This window comes from Alligator sinensis, unplaced genomic scaffold, assembly GCF_000455745.1.
Source record: "Alligator sinensis unplaced genomic scaffold, ASM45574v1 scaffold381_1, whole genome shotgun sequence".
NCBI classification, from domain to species: Eukaryota; Metazoa; Chordata; order Crocodylia; family Alligatoridae; genus Alligator; species Alligator sinensis.
Window position 1 is genome coordinate 300070 of NW_005842440.1, and position 17650 is coordinate 317719.

Genomic DNA, 17650 nt, shown 5'->3' on the forward strand with positions numbered 1-17650 from the left:
TGTATGGAAACTACCAACTGTAGTTAAATCAATTCAAATCAATTAATCCTGTACCCTGTAAATAAATCCATGCAAGCTAAACCAATAAGAGGTCTTAAAGAGTTATAATTGTGTCCACGCAGATGGTTGCGCTGATTAAACATGCTCAAGTTCTCAAAAGTATTTAATGAATTAAGTCTCACTGATTTTCAAACAGGACTTTGGAGCCAAGCCCTAGCCCAAGTCATGAAGTAAGCAAGAGTAGAAACAAGAACAGAAATCAAGGGCCCTGGCTTCTTACACTATTTAACAACTCAAAAGAATGTCTCTCCCAGCAATATAATTTAAGCTACACACATAGATACATACCCCATTGGAGGCTTTTTTCTTAGCTTTCCATTCATCTAGCTGAGCCTTTGTCTTTGCATCAACTTTAACTAGCAGCTTCTTCTCTCCAATCTGAAGGTCATGGAGCAGTCTCAGTGCTCGTAGAGTAGATTCTGGTTCTTTGTACTCACAGAATCCGAAGGCTGGAGGTGGATAGTTGAAATGAAAAGCAAAATTGCAATAAGTTCAGTTAAATTTATCCTACAATTTTATTATTTAATGCCCTCCCCAATCCCTCCCCCCCCACAACTTTTATATAGGGAACACTAGAATAAAAGATATGCAGAAACATATTTTTAAATGTCTCAAAAGATATATACCATCAAAGGGAAAACATTTATTTTGCATAGTTGTATAAATCACCCATTTCATGTGGTTAGGAAATTTCCTTCTTTAATAAGGCAAAAACCTAGCAGAGAAGACAGAGAAGTAGTAAGGCTGTTTTTTTGTTTTGAGGGGTTTTTTTTTGTTTGTTTGGTTTTTTTTACTTTATTATAGTTTATTAGGCTGTTCTGCATGTGCAAACTAAGGAAATATCACCAAGATAAAGTTGTGTCCTTGATCCAGTTCTGTTCAATATTTTCATTAAAAGACTTATGATAAAAAAAGACTATACTCATAAAATGTGATGTCACTACTAGCCTGAAAACAGCTGCAAGCATTATGGAAAAAGTGCTCAGAATTCAGAATGATTTTGTTTCACTGATAGAACAAGTAACAAGTACTAGAATTAGAAAGGAAAAATCAAAATGCATAAATGCAAAGTGGGGAAGAGCTTTCTAGAGAGCAGTACAGTAGAAAAGTATCTGGAAGTGAGAGGGGATCACATGAATCACCAACAAGGTACTGCAAAAATGCATCCAGGAATTAGATCTGCCTTTAACACAAGCATCATATGAAACACTTAGGAGATGTATAGTCCACTCTACTCAGCACTAGTTAGGCCTTAACTGAACTATTGTGTCCAGCTTTGGTACCCAAGAAAGTGGTAGAAAAACTGGACAGTATCCATAGGGAAGCAATAGAAGTAAGACCTTTAGAAAGTGTGCCCTAAAAAAAAAAAAAAAAAAAAAAAAGCAAAAAGCAATGGGGCTTGTTTAGTATAGAAGGAACAACTATTCTGATCCCATAAAACAGGGCTGTCTATCTGGCAGCCTGTTGACAGAATGTAGCCCCCTCCAAGGGGTTACAATGTGGCCCTGGGCTCCTGGTTGGCACACTGCTTTCCTCTGGGCTCTCTTGCCACTGCTGGAGTCCCCAGGCTTTCTCTCCCTCTTCCAGCTTCTGCTGACTGCTGTTATAGGAAGCCTATGACCAGGGGGGCTCAGGGGACATGGGAAGTGTGGTGCATCAGACCCATGTAGTCTAGCACAGGGGAGGGTCATGCATGGTAGCGGTCCATGCAGTATGCACCCAGGGTGCATGCAATCTATGCAGCTTGTGGCCCCCAGCCACTCATAAGTTGGACAGTCCTGCTGTAAAGGGAACAATGCTCAATAATTCGCCATTTCCACCGAAGGAAAGACAAAATAAAACCCACAAAAGCTTCAGCTTAATTTTCAGGAGAAGGAAAAAGGTTATATTGGATATTAAAAAAAAAAAATGTAACTATTATGGCAGCAAAACACTGGAACAGGCCTAGGGAGGTGGTGGCAGTGGCATCTCTCCTTTTGGAGGTTTTTATGAACAGGTCAGTTAAATATCTGTCAGAGAGAGTCTAGGTCAGTTGTGGTCAACCTTTTGGAAGGTGTACCCTAAGGTAAGCCCCACTCTCCTTGAGGGTGCAATGCAGGGGAGGTTGGACTAGATATTCTTGAGGTCCTTTCCAGATTTACATTTCTATGATTAAACTATGAAGCTTCATATTTGAGCCTTCTTCCTTTTTAGCCTTTATTTTTAGTCTCTGCTTTGATTTCTATGATTGAAAAAAAAAAAAAAAACTCAGATTGTACCTGTATTAAGGAAAGCTTTTAACTAGTCAAAGTTATGCAAAGCTCAGGTTTAAATGCAGAGTATCAGAGATGCATTAATTTGTAAGTCATATTTTAAAAGGTTGAATAGTAACTAAAAAGTCTGACCAGACCACATGTGCAAAAAAAGCAAGAACATTTACCTTGAAGTTTTCCAGATGCCCCTTGTACTCTCTTCCAGCTCAAAACCAAGCCACATTTCTTTAAAAGACAAAAGGAAGGAGTGTCACCACTAAATAAATGTCAATGCTTGCTCAAGCAATACAGAAGCAAAACATGTCATTTTTGTGACACAGCCATTTCTGTGTATAAAAAAAAGGTTACATTTCAGGGAAAAAGAAGTCTGTGTTCACAATTTATGTTACTAGCTGAAAAGGCAAAAAAAGCTTATTCTCTTCAAGTTGTTTACTGACTTTGAATACAAGTGTAATGAAAATGTTGTTAATGTCCTACATCAGTGCCTAACTTCAGTTTGTAATTAGCCCTGATAAGTACTCAAGGGTAAGGGATAGAATATTTACATTCAATTCCAGCCCATCTACATTAGAGCAAACCACTGCACTCACCGCTAAAAGCTGTCTTATGAGCATGTCTGATGCCTTTTCAGAAATGTTGCCTACAAAAACAGTGGTAGTGGGACCACTGTTTTCATCGTTTTCTTTAGCCTTTAAACCAGGGTGGTCTTTTCTAGCTCCCAAGTGCTTGCCAACCATGGATACCGTGGTAGGAACCAAGACCTACAGAGGAAAAAAAAATGGTTCTATATTATAACTCATTAAAACAGTGGTATCCAACCTTTTCGCCCTGCAGGCCAGATGGGCACTGCCAGGTCTGTTCATGGGCTGGATCCAGCATGCAAGGCCAGTGCAGCAAGAGTTGAATCTGGCAGTGGGGGGCTGCATAACTCAACCCTGATCCGGCTGTCAAAGGGAGCATGGCCCTGAATGGGGGTGGGGATGGAGGAGTCAAGGAGCAGCTTGGCCCTGATCTGAACATGTGGGGAAGGGGGAAGGGTGGGGCTGGGCAGCCCAGCCCTGACCATGACATTGGGGGGAGGGGAGCGTGCACAGGGAACAGGATGAAGAGAAAGGGAGCAGCCTGGCCTGCACACAGATCATCCACAGCTCCCCTGCTGCCAAATTTCCCAACTTGTGGGGATCCCCAACATAGCTCCACAGGTCTGATTTGGCCTGTGGGCTGGGGTTTGAGCACCCCTGCATTAGAGAAAGCTTTGGATCTTTAAAATAAAGAACAGTTGGAAATATAGGGGTATTTCACTATAAGCTTAATCTGGCAAGTTATGACAGCCTTAAGAAGCTGGGCAGCACAGCTTTGAGATTTTACATAGAATGTAAGAGATTGGCTTATGGAAGAATGACATTCTTATTTTCAAATCAGTTACAGAAATTCAAGCAAAATATTAATTCCAACTAAAATGAAATACTCAGAACACCAGATACAGTCCCCTACAGGTCTCACACAGAAACCGACATTTCATTTTATCACTGCATATCCTAAACAAGACAACTGGCAATGGAGGGAAGAAATTATATTTGAGTTATATTTATAGGTAGAGACACTCACGTGTCCTGCTCGTTTGTCAGTGTTTTTAAAAAATATATTAAAATTTCTTAACATTCTTCTTATAATTTCCTTAAAAAATTATCAGTTCTTTAGACTGTCAGCTGCAGACTCACTTGTCTTGCAGGATATCAAATAATGTACTTATTCCAATATCTGGCTGCTATTACAATTTGGAATTTAGCACTAATTTATTTCCCTAGACAGTCTGACATTTCTTTAGTCCTCACTTGTGCAAAACTTTAGAAACAGTAGTTCCATTAAATAGGGACACAGCCAGGAAATGCCTTTAATACTCACAGTAAACCTAAGTTTTGAATAAGTTTCATGCTAATAAGAATCTACATGTAGATTTAATGAATCTACTAAGATTAATTTTTTCTCACAAGTTCTCTTCTATTCACATCAATCCCCCTTCCACACAGCAAAGTCAGAGGACTATACAGCACTTGTTGGAAGTCTGTCAATACACACCCTTCCAGTCAACTTAGTAATCATGCTGGATAATGCACTACTGAAATGTGATGCCAGTACAGCATCCTATTCTTGGAAATGAGAGAAATGGGAGAAGTCAGCCCATTGCACACAGAATAACTGCTAGAAGAACCTTACATCAACTATCTATTAGGCCACTGACAGGCTTTCAATTAAAGGTACAATGGGATCCATGAACCCAACTGCACCTCCTGCCACGCCACACATGCAAGGGAGGAGGCGTGATTGAAATTGGGGGCCCAATTGTACCCTACCGCATGTGCAGGGGGAGCCTGGGATGGCTGGGAACACTGATCAGCTGACTGGTACTCCCTGTGGCAGAATGCCATCTCCGTCTCTCCCCAAACTGCCATCAGGCGGATGCCTAATCTGACAATTTGGTTACCATGGTCACTGCAGAAGGCAGACACCCTTGGCCCCATCAGTTTCAGGTAACCCTGAGATGTAACCTGAGCTAGATACATTGCAGAGGGAGGGGGAAACCTGTTCCCTCTGCCTACATGACTAGCCTCACACACCTGGGTGGGGGCTTAAACTCCCTATTGTTCTAAGCAATGTCACCATCAGGGATCCTGGTTTTCTCTGATTAAAAATGGGAAATTCTCTGATTAAAAACCCAAAATGCTTGATAAAAATTCAAGGCCCCCCCCAGCCCCCTCCCTCCCCAGCGCTGCTGGTGCCCCGCACTCCACCCCACAGCCTCCTCAGCCCTCCTGATGCCCTTCACTCCCCCACAACAGCCCCCAGACCCACACACACAGGCAGACATGCAGACACAGCTGCACACACAGACACTGACACCCACCCCAGCAGGTAAGTGTGTGTGGGGGGAAGGGGAGGGGCAGGGCAGGGAAGGTGCTTGGGGGGGCGGCAGGAGTGCCACTCTGTGGCCCGCACATGCACTGGCCAGCCTGGAGGCCGCCACCACAACTCTGCCACTGCACTTTGCACTACCATCCCACGGTCACCTGCATGGCTTTGCGGGCAAGTGGCGCAGGGTGCAGAAGCAGCCGCCACGTGCCAGCCACATACATGCCGCCTGGCTGGGGGGGGACAAAAGGGGGCTCGCATGCAGTGGCCACCACTGCACCACTGCTTATGCCCCACAACCAGCTGCATGGCTCTGTGGCCATGCGGGGTGATGGCAGCTGCATGGCAGCAAGGCGGGGGGCTGTGCTATCCTGTAAGAGCTCTTTGCAAAAGCAGAGAATCTGCAGATTTCTGTGTTAAAAGGGGAAATCCACGTTTTCTCTGATAAAAACAGGCAATCTGTGGTTTTCTGTTTTTCTGCGGGAAATGGAAAACCTGGATCCCTGGTCATTGCGACTGGGAGGGAGCTAGAGACAACCAACCAGTGTGTCATTTCAAATTGGTTGGCTGCCAGCCAATAGCTGCTGGCCTTCACTGAAGTAAGTAAATGAGGTCATAAGGTTTATATAAGTTAAGGAATGCCCAGGAGGCGGGGCAGCAGCCATGATGAGAACTCTCAGAGAAGAACCATGTGAAACTGGCTCTCTCTCTTGAAACTCATGGAGGAAACCTCCAGAGGAAATCTCCACCTGCTTCTCGATGATACTTGTGAGTAAGCTACTTGAAATCTAACTAGATATATAGCTTGCAGTAACTCAGATGCGTGATCAAAGGCTACCATGCCACAGTTTGCTCTAAGGTATTTCTCTGATATTGCTCTACCCTGTACCCTATTCCAAACCTACTCCTTGTACCAATAAAGTTCTCCTCTGTACCTAGCATGGGAGATTTATTGGGAGAGGGTCTAGATTATGCCTTGGGGTCCCCTTGGCTCAGCTGACTAAGGAAGACCATTATTCATGCTTCAGACTGAGGGAAGCACCCCAAGTTCTTGTAGTGGGTCCAACACCCTCAAGGACTACTAGGCATGCGTTTCCCAGGGGGCACAGGCCCAAGACCAGTCCAGACCCTAGGTGGTAGCAGCATTACCCCCAGGCTTGCAGGTGTGCTCCAGGAAGGTGGTCGGCCAGATGTGAGGCTCCCCCAAGGGAGGCACTCGGAGCCTGGAAGGTGGTCAGGCACAGTGAGGTGGGTGGCTCAACGCAGGAGTACCTCCACTGGCCCACCACAATCCCCACCACAGCAACGTAGTGGTGCTCTCACAGCTAGGACCACTAATCAGCTGATCAGTGCTGGCCACACATTCCATTTAAGGTGCGATGGGAACCAATCAAAATAATTACACTTTTTTAGCCCACCACTAACTACAAGAATGTGTGGCCAGGATACTACTAAAGACCAGAGTAACTGGTAGACTTGGGGCCTTAAAAAGGGAGAGAGTGATAGCAAGAATGAGCTGCAGCAGTTTGTAGGAAGTAACAATTTCAGCTCCACAGTAAGCAATTCTAGATGCATTCGTTTCAAACTCTGTCCAAACCAAAATTTAACATGTCATTCTTGCATTCAAAACTAAGCTTTTCTTTTCATGGTATGAAATTAGTTGAATAAACAGAACATAAATATGAAAACAGACAGAAAAATTTCAAACAATGGAAGTCCACCTTAATGTTACTGTACCACCCTTAGTACAATACTTACAGTTGGAGCAGGAGCCATAATGCCCATTGGTACTGGAATCATAGGGGTCCCTGAGGGAGACAAAGAACACACATCAGTATATGAATTGGAAATAAAAGACCATAACACCCAAACCAACTGCATGCCTTAAAAAGTAATTAAGGGTGGCAAGACTGTGCAGATATGGCTTCCTAACAAACTCAAAGCTAAAATCCATGCAGCACAGGAGAAATGCTGCTTAGTGAATGGGCAGCTATTCAGTATTTCTCTCTCATTCAGCATGTAGCCCGACAATGCCAATATCATCCAAACCCTGCACTGGAATAGAAAATTCTTAAAATTTCCACAAGGGCATTTATCTCATTATATCAGGATTTTTTTTTGCTTAAAAAACACCCAAACAAACCAAAAACCAACATAAATCTCTTTTCACACCATGTCCAAACTCTGAGGTGATCCTACCTCTTCAAGTTCTCTGCCTTATTTACACTTCTCAATTTCTGCACTAAATTCAGGGTTTGTTTTTTTTTTTGTTTTGTTTTTTTAACAAACAACCCATTCCCTACACAGCCTTGATTTATTTCAAAACAGTCCACGCTGTACATGAAATAAAGCAGAGGTCTCACTGGAGTGGGGAAGAGTACATTATGTTAAGAACCATATGATAATCCACACACACAAAAGGGGGCCTAACAGAGTTCTCCAGACAGCTTTACTTCAGGCATTGTGTGCACTTCACTCTGTAACTACAGTATCATAGTGTCATAGTATCATAGTGCTTAGGGTTGGAAGGGACCTAAACAGATCATCAGGTCGGACCCCCTGCCCCAGGCAGGAATGGGTGCCGGGGTCATATCACCCCAGAAAATATCTATCCAGCCTCCTCTTGAAGACCCCCAAGGTAGGAGAGAACCTTAATGCTCTTTTAAGATAGGTATTTTTATGTAACTTAAAGGATTTTGAAAACAAATTGAAAACATAAGACAGGTAGAAATGCTCATTTCCCACCACCTCCCCGGCAAAAAACAGAACAAACAAAAAAACCACAGGGAACTTAAATCCATTGCACAGTCCACTATCACCTCAACTAACAATTAACTGGTAGCAGTAAAAAAGGTTCTTATCTTCCACCAGAACAGGATGGTTATATTTTGCCAATGGATTCAGCAACTATTTATTAGAAAGGAATTATCAGACTTAGTTTCAAGTTCCCTGCAGAGATGCTCTCTTGTGGTTTCAGAACTTTTTGACAATTCCTTTCAATCTGTGGCAAAGTGGGGATCTCCGCTAGCCGCAGCTAGCTCCCCACTTGCCTTTGGGCATGTCGCCCGCCTGTCTCGCCCACCACGCCTTGTTGGAATGATGAAAAGTTGTTAAATGAGGTGGGAGGCTGCCCATTAGTGTACCCCCAATGTTTGGGGGGTCTACGGCTCCGTACCTCCCCTACAGCACAGCCCAAGCCTCACAGATGGCAGCCAGATATTATCAGTCACACCAGCCCCACACTAGGCTCCAGAATCCTCCTGGCAGGACCTTCCTTTGATCTCTCCGCTCAGGCGGCCTATGCCACCTTCATTCGGGCTGCCAAGCTCCTTGTAGCTGGCTCTTCTCTCAGGCGTGGTCCCCACTCAGGACCTTCGGCCACACACAGGCCCTGGCCTCACCTCCAAGGGTCCCAGGCCCTCAGCTCTGTGTGCCCCTTGCTGTGGGCACCTGGCCCTTTTGACCTTCTTGGTCCTGGCCCCAGCATGGGCCAGTCGAGGGAAAATTCTACCTCCAGCCTCACTAGCCCCACACTCTCTCCAGGTCCCCCTTCCTGGGTAGGGGGAGATGGGGTGACTCACACAACTGGTGCTCCAGGGTCTCACAAGGGACTCTCACTCCCCCCCTGCAGCAGCAGGTCACGGTGCTACCCTGAGATCTTACACAACACCCCCTCTACTCGGGGTCTTGGGACTTCCCTCCTTGGGTGGGCTCAGGTGGCCATAGCCATGCCTGGCCCCCTCTACCTCCGATGGCCTGACCCACCCGAAGTTGGGAGCTGGCGTTAAGGCGTCCCGACCCGCCTCTCACTGGGGTAGTCACTGGCCTGGCATTTCCTGGGGGCTCCCGCGCCACTGAGAGCCCCACCAGGCCACCCACTCCCAGCCGGGTGCAGTTTAAAGTCATGCCCAGGACCAGGAGCCTCCTGACCATCCCCTACAGCTCCTGTCCTTACCTCTAGTTGATACCAGCAGCCTCATAGCCAGGCGATGTTGTTGCCTCCGTTTCCAGCAGCAAAATGCCCTGTTTATATGGGCAGCCCTGGATCCAAAATGGCTGCCCTAATCGGGCACCTGCTGGCTTCAGGCCCTTGAAGTGGCAGGCACAAGCAGTGCCCTGCTACACAATCTGTCTTTCATTCCCAATCCATCCACCTTTTTCCCTGCTCTCTCTCTTCCTGTTTCCTTCTTCCCCTTCTCAGTTTTCTTTAACCCATTTCTACCCTTGTTCTCCTCATCTCAGGTTTCTCTTCTCATTTCACCCACCACATATTACTCTGGTTCTTTCCCTGCATATCCTGCCCACTTTGCTCTTCCCTATCTTCTACTCATCCTGACCCTTGTACCCCCATTTGCTCTCTTCCTCCTCCTGCACCCCCTCCATTTCTCACTAGAGGTGCACTGATAAAGGTTTTTTTGGCCAATACCGATGGCCAATTATTAACCAGCCATACTGACTGATACCAATCCGATTGCTGATATGCAGCCTGGCGAGCAGAGTCCAGCTGGTTAAGATTTTTTGTTTTGGTGTTTTTTGTTTGTTTGGGGTTTTTTTGTTTTTTTTGTTTGTTTGTTTGTTTGTTTGTTTTTTGGGGGGGGGGAGGATTAAGGCCCCCATGGTGAGCGAGGGAGTGGAGCTGGGGCAGGAGCAGGCACTGCCCAGCCAGGATGAAACAGGGCAGGGTGCAGGACAGAGCTGCGAGCAGTTCATCTGGGGAGTGCGCGGGGTGGCATGCGCACACAGCATTTATCAGTGACATCATCAGCCACATCCGCCAAAAAAAGCCGAATGCCGATAATATCAATTTTCCGTTTATCGGTGATGACATGATATGGACCAATGTATCAGTGCACCTCTAGTTCTTACCCCTCCCCAAATCTTCACTCAGTTCTGGTGCCTCATTCACCAGGAGCTAAAAGAAATAAATGCATGAAGTCTTGTTCAGGGTCTACATAGATTCATAGATGCTAGGATTGGAAGGGACCTCAACAGATCATTGAGTCCGACCCCCTGCCTAAGCAGGAAAGAGGGCTGGGCTCAGATGACCCCAGCCAGATCTATCCAGCCTTCCCTTAAAGACCCCCAAGGTAGTGGAGAGCACCACCTCCGTTGGAAGCCCATTCCAAATTCTGGACACCCCTTCTGTGAAGAAACTTTTCCTGATATCTAGCCTAAATCTGCTCTCTGTCTGTGCTTGGGCAGATACAGGTGCTCTGCTCTATGGGAGTGCAGCATGTATAGTCAGGTCAGCACGTGGGATCTATTTGGGGAAAGAACATGGCCTAGTGCAATCTGAATGTTCAGTTAGTTTAATTTCTCCAATGAGAAGGGCGTATGAAGTGTGGGCAGATTATAAAGCCTTTTACCCTACAGGTCCCCACCACACCAACAGCCAAATAAGGAGATCATTTTGTAGCCTTTGCGCTTTGCAAAAATTTCCAGAAGTAATTCCATTGTAGTATATCAAAATACATCATCTCATCCTCACTCATCCCACCATCCTCTTGCCACTACACATACAAAAAGAAGATGCGTCAGCAACCTGAGGAAGTGAAGCCTCTGTCTTTATACCAAGGCTGACCTGAACGTTAGGAATGGAAAGATGGAATGAAGGGTCAAGTCAAGAAGAAACTGGAATGTGTGACCAGTGGTAGAGAAGTTAGCCCCAGGGATGGAAGAAGGAGAACAAGGAAAAGTAGAAGAAAAGAAGAGGTAGGGATATAAAAATAAAGAAAAGCTTGAGAAGTGACAGTTTATAAGAGAAGAGACAACAGAAAAGAGACAAGTGGAATGAGAGAAAAATTTGAAGTGTGTTACAACAGACCAGTGTAGTAAAGGAGTACCCCAGTGGCAATTCAGGAGAAATTGCCATAAAGCCCAGCTAAAGTAACTTGTCATAAAGAAATATCACTCAACTAAAAAGGAGACAGCAGTAGGTGCAGAGAGGGGGTCTGGTATGTTTTATCACCAGAATATACCACCAGGAAGGAACATTTATTCCCATATTACTTTCCCAATGCACTTTATTCTATATGAAATGAAGCCTGGACTCCAAAAACGTACAATTATGTACTGCCACTACTGAGTTAGCCGAAGCTTTAACTTGCACTATAAAGTAGGGTCTCTTGTCCTAAAGCAGTAGTCTCCAACCTTTTTAGGTCGGAAATCACTTTTGGCGTTTAAAAGGAACTGAAGATCTACCTCCCGCCCCCCCTCCCCAACCCAGCAGGTAAGTCTGTGGAGAGGAGAGGGGAGAGGGCTGGGGAAAGCAGGGCAGATTGAGGCCCCAGCCCTAGACCCACTCCCTCCATCACCACTGGGGCCTTGATCTGCCCCCTGCCCCCTCCCACAATGGCAGTGAGGGAGGGGAAGTCCTGCACAGCTGGGGCAGGGCAGGGAACAGAGGCAGGAGTGGCTTGTCCCGGGGGCGGGTGCATACCCCTGGATCTGCCCACAGGGCAGGACAGGCTGTTGCCGGGGCAGCACTGGGCTGTTCCTAGCTGGGCTGTGCTCAGGCCAGGCGGCTGTGGCAGTAGCGCTGGGAGCGGGGCCACGGGGGGAGGCCGTAGCCCTCCAACCTCGACTCCCAGCGCCACTGCCGAGTGCAGCATGGGCCAGGCCCAGCAAGAACAGCCCGGTGCAGCCTTCCAGTGCAGCTTGCCCTCCCCTGTGCCCGCCAGTCACCAGGGCCCCATGTCATCAGGGGAGGGGAAGGCTGTGTTAGGCTATTCCCACTGGGCCTGGCCTGCGCTGTGCTTGGCTGTGGTCTTAGAAGTGGGAGTTGGGGGGGGGGGCGGGGGAAGGCTACCCCCCACCTTTCAATCTGTGCACAGCAGACTGGGCTTTGTGCCCTGAGCCCCACTGCATGTGACCCTGGGCCTCCGCCCCTTCCCTCCCCCACCAACTGACCTGCTGGGCTGGGGTGCGCACATGCTCAGTCCCCGCACCCCAGGATCAACTTCAAGAGGCTCCAGGATCCACCAGTCGATCCCAATTGAACAGTTGGTGATCACTGTCCTAAAGTGTCTAGCTTTGGAGGAAATATTTAAATTGGGTTCACCAAGAGGATTAAGATAGGATGCTTTGCAATTCAATTAGATGGTAAATTCTTCAAGGCAAAGAATAGTGGGAAGCTCAACCTCAATGTACATCAATTAATTGTATTTCATAATCTCAAGGTTGAATAAAAAAGTTTTAGAAGAGTAGCACAGCAAAAATGTATTTGGTTTTACCTGCTGACATGACTTACCAGGAGGTACAGGGGGAGGAAAGCCAGGAAACTGTGGAGGTGGAATCCCAGGCGGAAGTGTTGGGATTCCCATAGGAGGGCGATTCAAGTGAGGTGGAAAAGACATCCTTGCAGCAGCTACCTGCCAAAAACCAGAAACATTCTTTTAATGTAGCAGTCTTCACACATGAATCAAAGTAAGAGGAAAAAGACAACCACCACACTAAGTTTTTTTTCTTTAAGGGACTTCTGTTTAGCAAATCAAATGACACTTTTAAGCTTCTTCTACACCACAGCAATAAAGTCACAACAGTAGCAGAAATCTTCTCTCCTAAAATTACAAACACTGAATCTGAAACACTTTCATGCTAAACTGAACTGACAAAACAGATGAAACTGACTCCTACCAGCAGTTCATAAAAAATCTAAGTTAGCCAGTCAGGGTATGCTGATAATGAGTCAGCAGAAAATACAGTAATTTCTAAACAAAAAAAGTTATTTTTCCAATATTAAAAAAGCGAAAGTAATTTCATAATAAATTTTGCAATAAGCCAACTAGCAATGAGATGCGTGTGAATCAAATTAATCATGAAGAACAGAACTGGGATTTCTACTGCTTTGTATCAAAGGCAATTTCTTGTAGCAATAAAGACAGAAAAATCTCTAACTTCCAGAACAGAGGGAATTAATAGACTGAAGAATCCTCGGCATAACTATTTTAAACTTGCTAGTTCAGTGGCTGGTGACTGATGAGATGAAGAGGCAATATAGTATGTATTAGGGCTGTGCGAAGCTTCAGTCCCCGATTCAATTTGGCAGAGATTCAGCCCGATTCGTTGGCAAAATCTCTAAACCAGAATCAAATCAGGAGACCTTTTAATGTCTCCAAATTGAATTGAAACCCTCCGAATCGATTCGGAGAGATTTGGTGATTCGGATATAGACAGAGCTTTAAATGTTTTTTCTACATACCTCTAGGTAACAGGCAGCTCGTGAATACCGAGATGGTGGAGCACATGGAGCATCCCACATGACTGCGAGGGCTCATCCCCAGAGCGCTCGGCAGCAGACCACTGCTGAAGTGCAGAAGCACTTCTGGTCCACTGCTGGGTCCACATGGGAGCGCACAGGGAGTCAGAGGGGGCCCCCATCCCTCCCCGGCTCAGCAACTGGGTCAGGGGGGGCACACGGGGTCCCCCCGTGGCTGGTTGCTGAGCCAGGGGGGAGGGGGGGGAATGCAGTGGGGCCCCCCAGTGCACTCCCAGGCAGACCTGGAAGTGAACCGCAAGTATTTTTGGTCCACTTCCAGGTTTACCACCAAGCACTGGTTTTTTTGTTTTGTTTTGTTTTGTTTTGGGGGGGGGAGGAGAGGAGAGGAGAGGGAGTGCTCCTGTGGGACGCTCCATCTGCCCTAGCATTGCAGTGTTCACAAGGCGTGCCTGATACCTCAAGGTATGTAGAGGTTACAGTGGCAGCGGCTGTTCATTCATTCGTCCGTCCGTCCCCCCCCCACACCTAGCCCCAACAACAGCCAGCAGGGAAGGAGGGCGGTGGGGAGAAGCCCTGCTGCGAGGTGGAAGCGGGAGGGGGGAAGGAGTCCCTGTGCTGAAGAAGGAGGCGGGAGTCTTTATGTGGCTGGCCCCGAAGGGTGAGTGGGGGGCAAAGGGAGGCCATGTAAACACTCCCTGAAATCCATCATCCCTGACAGACAATTAGCTAGTGGTAATATATAGAGAGAAGGGCTGGGGAGAAGCTTTTTAAGTTCAGTTCATAGCATTTAAGGAGGCCAATTAACTGTGTTTAAGTTGGAGAATTAACAAAAGGTCAAATTGACAGCAGAGATGTAGGGTGGAAAAATTTCCAGTGCTTTATTTTTTCATGGGAAATTTTCCATTTCTAAAAATTCATTGTTTCATAAAATTCATTAGTAACAATGAATGGATGTCAATACAATATTAGACAAGCTTGGCAGTTTTAAAAATTGTAATTAATGTTACAGAAAGAGAAGCAGGGAAAGGAAAATGCACTTTTATTGCCAGGAGAAACTAGATGGGGCTCGGCTACAAAGTGTTTATATAGTGTGCTGCCCATGAAGAACTGTTTGCAGTGTACTTCAATAGATGACACATCCCAGATTATTCCCCTGAACATTCGGAAGCAGATTCTCAATAATGATGTCTTCTGGGCTCGAGTTCAAGGAGCATTCAATTTGCTACTAGCAGTTTCAGTGGCTATCAAGAAACTTGAAGGAGATGCACCAAGCCTTTCAAATATTCCAGAGATATTCAGACAACTGAGTGAAAAATCTAACTGAGCTTTTGCCTCCTTTACCTCTATCCAAAAAAAATAGTAGTAAAACAAATGTTTACTAAGAGACCTGAGTTTTGTTCTCATCCAGTTCTTCTAGCAGCAAACCTTTTGGATCCTCAACACAGACAACATTTATCAGAAGATGAATTATCTACTGATCTCGATATAATTATGGAAGTAGCTAAGAATGTCCCCAACATCCACGAAATAGCAGTGATGACAGACATTGCCAAGTACCGCAGAAGAGAAAAACTTTGGAGCAAAGACATCATTTGGTGGGCAGCAGAAGATGGGCCTCCTCTCACATGATGGAAAAGATACTGTAACACTCAACTGCTGTCCAGGATTGCTCTAAGGATCCCAAGCATTCTACCAACAGCAGCTTCTTGTGAATGGAACTGGAAGGTTTTCAGTTCAATCAAGACAAAAACGAGGAATAGACTAACAAATGAATGCATGGCTAAGCTTGTTTCTGTTTCTCAAAATCTCTTGCTTCTGGAGAAGCAGTCAGAAGCACAATTATTGAAGAGGATGCAGTGTGATGATAAGTTGCCCTTGCTCATTGGTAGAACTATCCTGAATCAGATTTGCCTCAATCTGATTCTGAAATGGAACTAATAAGTAGCGAAAGTGATTCTACAGATAATGACAATGAAACTGGAGATGCCGCCATGACCTCAGTGAAAGAGCGTTAAACTCTGCTGAAGTAGATGAGTTGACAACCACGGCATATCATGCACAGTTCTTTGGGTGTGCTAAAATTAATGGGTCAACAGTTTTCAGTGCCTTCGTTTTTTTTGTAAATTCAAACAAGCAATGTAAGGGAAGTACATGTTATTGTGTATTGTCTTCATTTTTATTGGAATACTTGTAGAAATGTAATCTCTTTCCACATAAAGCTTTGAATTTGTTTGAATATAATATTTAAAACACATTAAGTATGCTTTATTTAATTTTTTTTTCCTAATCAAATACTTCAGTTCAAATACTTGTGGCTATTGGGACATAAAATTAACATGGGGGTACTTTTTTTAGTTATGTTTACTAAATATAAGGTCAAATAAATATGTTAAATCAGATCACACTCTAGTTAGGGCATTGGAAAATTTTCCCATTCAAAATTTCCTGGAAAACCCACATCCCTGGTTGACAGCATTGCTTAAACGGCCCTGAGAGGCCACAAAGGTTTCTGTGATATTAGAACCTTAGGTGGTAGGATAACCAAGTAGCAAAGAGGGAGTTCCTCCAGAGCCAGATGTATGCTATATTTTTATATACCATCCATCACAAAATTAAAAAAAAAAATTTTTTTGACATTCTACTAAATGTACTTCCCGTTTCCATGAGTCGCCTCCTGTAATTTCTCATCCCATCAAGCTTCTAAGATTAAAGATATTTTGCCATACATACTTTACTTGAATCAGCAAAGTTTAAATTTTTCTTTCAACTATATTTGTATCAGCTGCAATGGGAATGGAAATGAACAATTGGAGAGAACAAGATTTCTTTGTCCACCTAGATAGTTTTGGTTTGCACTCTCGGACCAAGAGCCAATGCCCTGTTCTAACCAAGCACTTCACAGGGTTCCAGGAAAGGAAATGATTCTTCAAAATTTACTTGAACCCTACTCCTCCCACCCCCATGATACAGGACATCTAAACAAAGGGTTGTCCTCTGGATTGCTAACAATAGCTTTGGATAAAACAGCAGCACATCCAGTTTTTCCAAATGAACTAGGTAGCAGAGCTGTAGGCAGAGTGCTTGTGATCCTGGTGGAGGATTCCTTTCCCCTGGGGGAGGGAAGGGGAAACTGAAAGCAAGGAAAAGGGAGGCCACTGCCTGTCAGGGGGACACCACGCCACTAATCCCCCATGCTGCAGGCTGCATCCAGTCACTATGGGGGTCTCAATCTGGCCCACGGGCCACAGACTGAACATCAATGAGCTAAGACAATGTTGCACATCCATCTTTGATGAAAGCTAAGTCTTTTAGCTTTCATCAAAATAAAATAAAGATCTAGCATCCAATGGAATAATCTTTAGTCCTCCAGAGTAATAAAGTCCCTAAGTGACAGAAAGGATCCAAGTCAGGAGTCGGCAACCCCCAGCACGCACGTCAGAGCATGACATGTGAATACATTTTGCTTGGCACACGCATCTTGGGACAGACAGCAGGGAAGGGGCCACAGCTGCACTGCCACAACAAGAATTAGGCCCCTGACAGCTCCCCTGCCATCCGCCTCTGAAAACACCAATATCTTATAAGTTGAGGTTCAGGTGTTTTTGGAACTCCATCCAAACATGTTGCTGAGCTGACCCCTGTTCTAAGTCTTCTAATCTCTTGGTCAGAAGTGAGTGAAATATGGGGCTACTTGCAGGTTTTACACAACTCACTAATTTAAGCTTTTATTTAAAAAAAAAAAAAATAGAAGTTTCTAATACTTGTGAAGATAACCTACAAATGTAGTCTAATGTTACAATATATTTCTGAATTATTAAAGACAACCACCACACCTCTGCTGTCCATGGCTTCTAAAAGTGGAAGTAAAATGAAATAAAAGAAATTCTGGTTTGTTTCACCATTACTGCGCAAAATTGCCAGCCATCTAAAAACCGAAAAGGATATTAGTTTCCTTCTGCTACTACTAAGGAAAGTTCTGCAAAAGGGGAAGGAGTAGTAGTAAGTTTCCCTGTCCTTCCAGGAGTCAAACGGGTGATGGTGCTTCATACTCAAATACCCATAAACCAGAAGCAAATGTATTGAGCTTCATCTTATGTTGCCTTTTTATATTAACATTTGGTAGGTTTAGTATTCTGGGTCTGGTATACTTTTCAGGCTCTGGTCCTAGAGTTGGGGGGGGGGGGGGGGAACTTTAGGTTATACCCAAGCA

General features: G+C 45.1%; 1 protein-coding gene across 5 annotated transcripts in view; it reads right to left on the reverse strand.

The window, feature by feature from the left end:
- Positions 1–17650, reverse strand: part of RBM25 (RNA binding motif protein 25) — a 43382-nt gene that overhangs the window by 22784 nt on the left and 2948 nt on the right. For 3 of the 5 annotated variants that reach the window (XM_025211975.1, XM_025211974.1, XM_025211973.1), the window contains 5 exons: positions 12472–12588; positions 6981–7030; positions 2903–3073; positions 2480–2537; positions 349–509 (listed from right to left, as the gene is read on the reverse strand). In XM_025211975.1, coding sequence (XP_025067760.1) covers positions 349–509; positions 2480–2537; positions 2903–3073; positions 6981–7030; positions 12472–12577 — 546 coding nt within the window. In that variant the 5' untranslated portion in view covers positions 12578–12588. Of the gene's footprint in view, positions 1–348; positions 510–2479; positions 2538–2902; positions 3074–6980; positions 7031–12471; positions 12593–17650 lie in introns of all 5 variants that reach the window. The other 2 variants (XM_006030358.3, XM_025211976.1) reach the window with 1 other exon arrangement.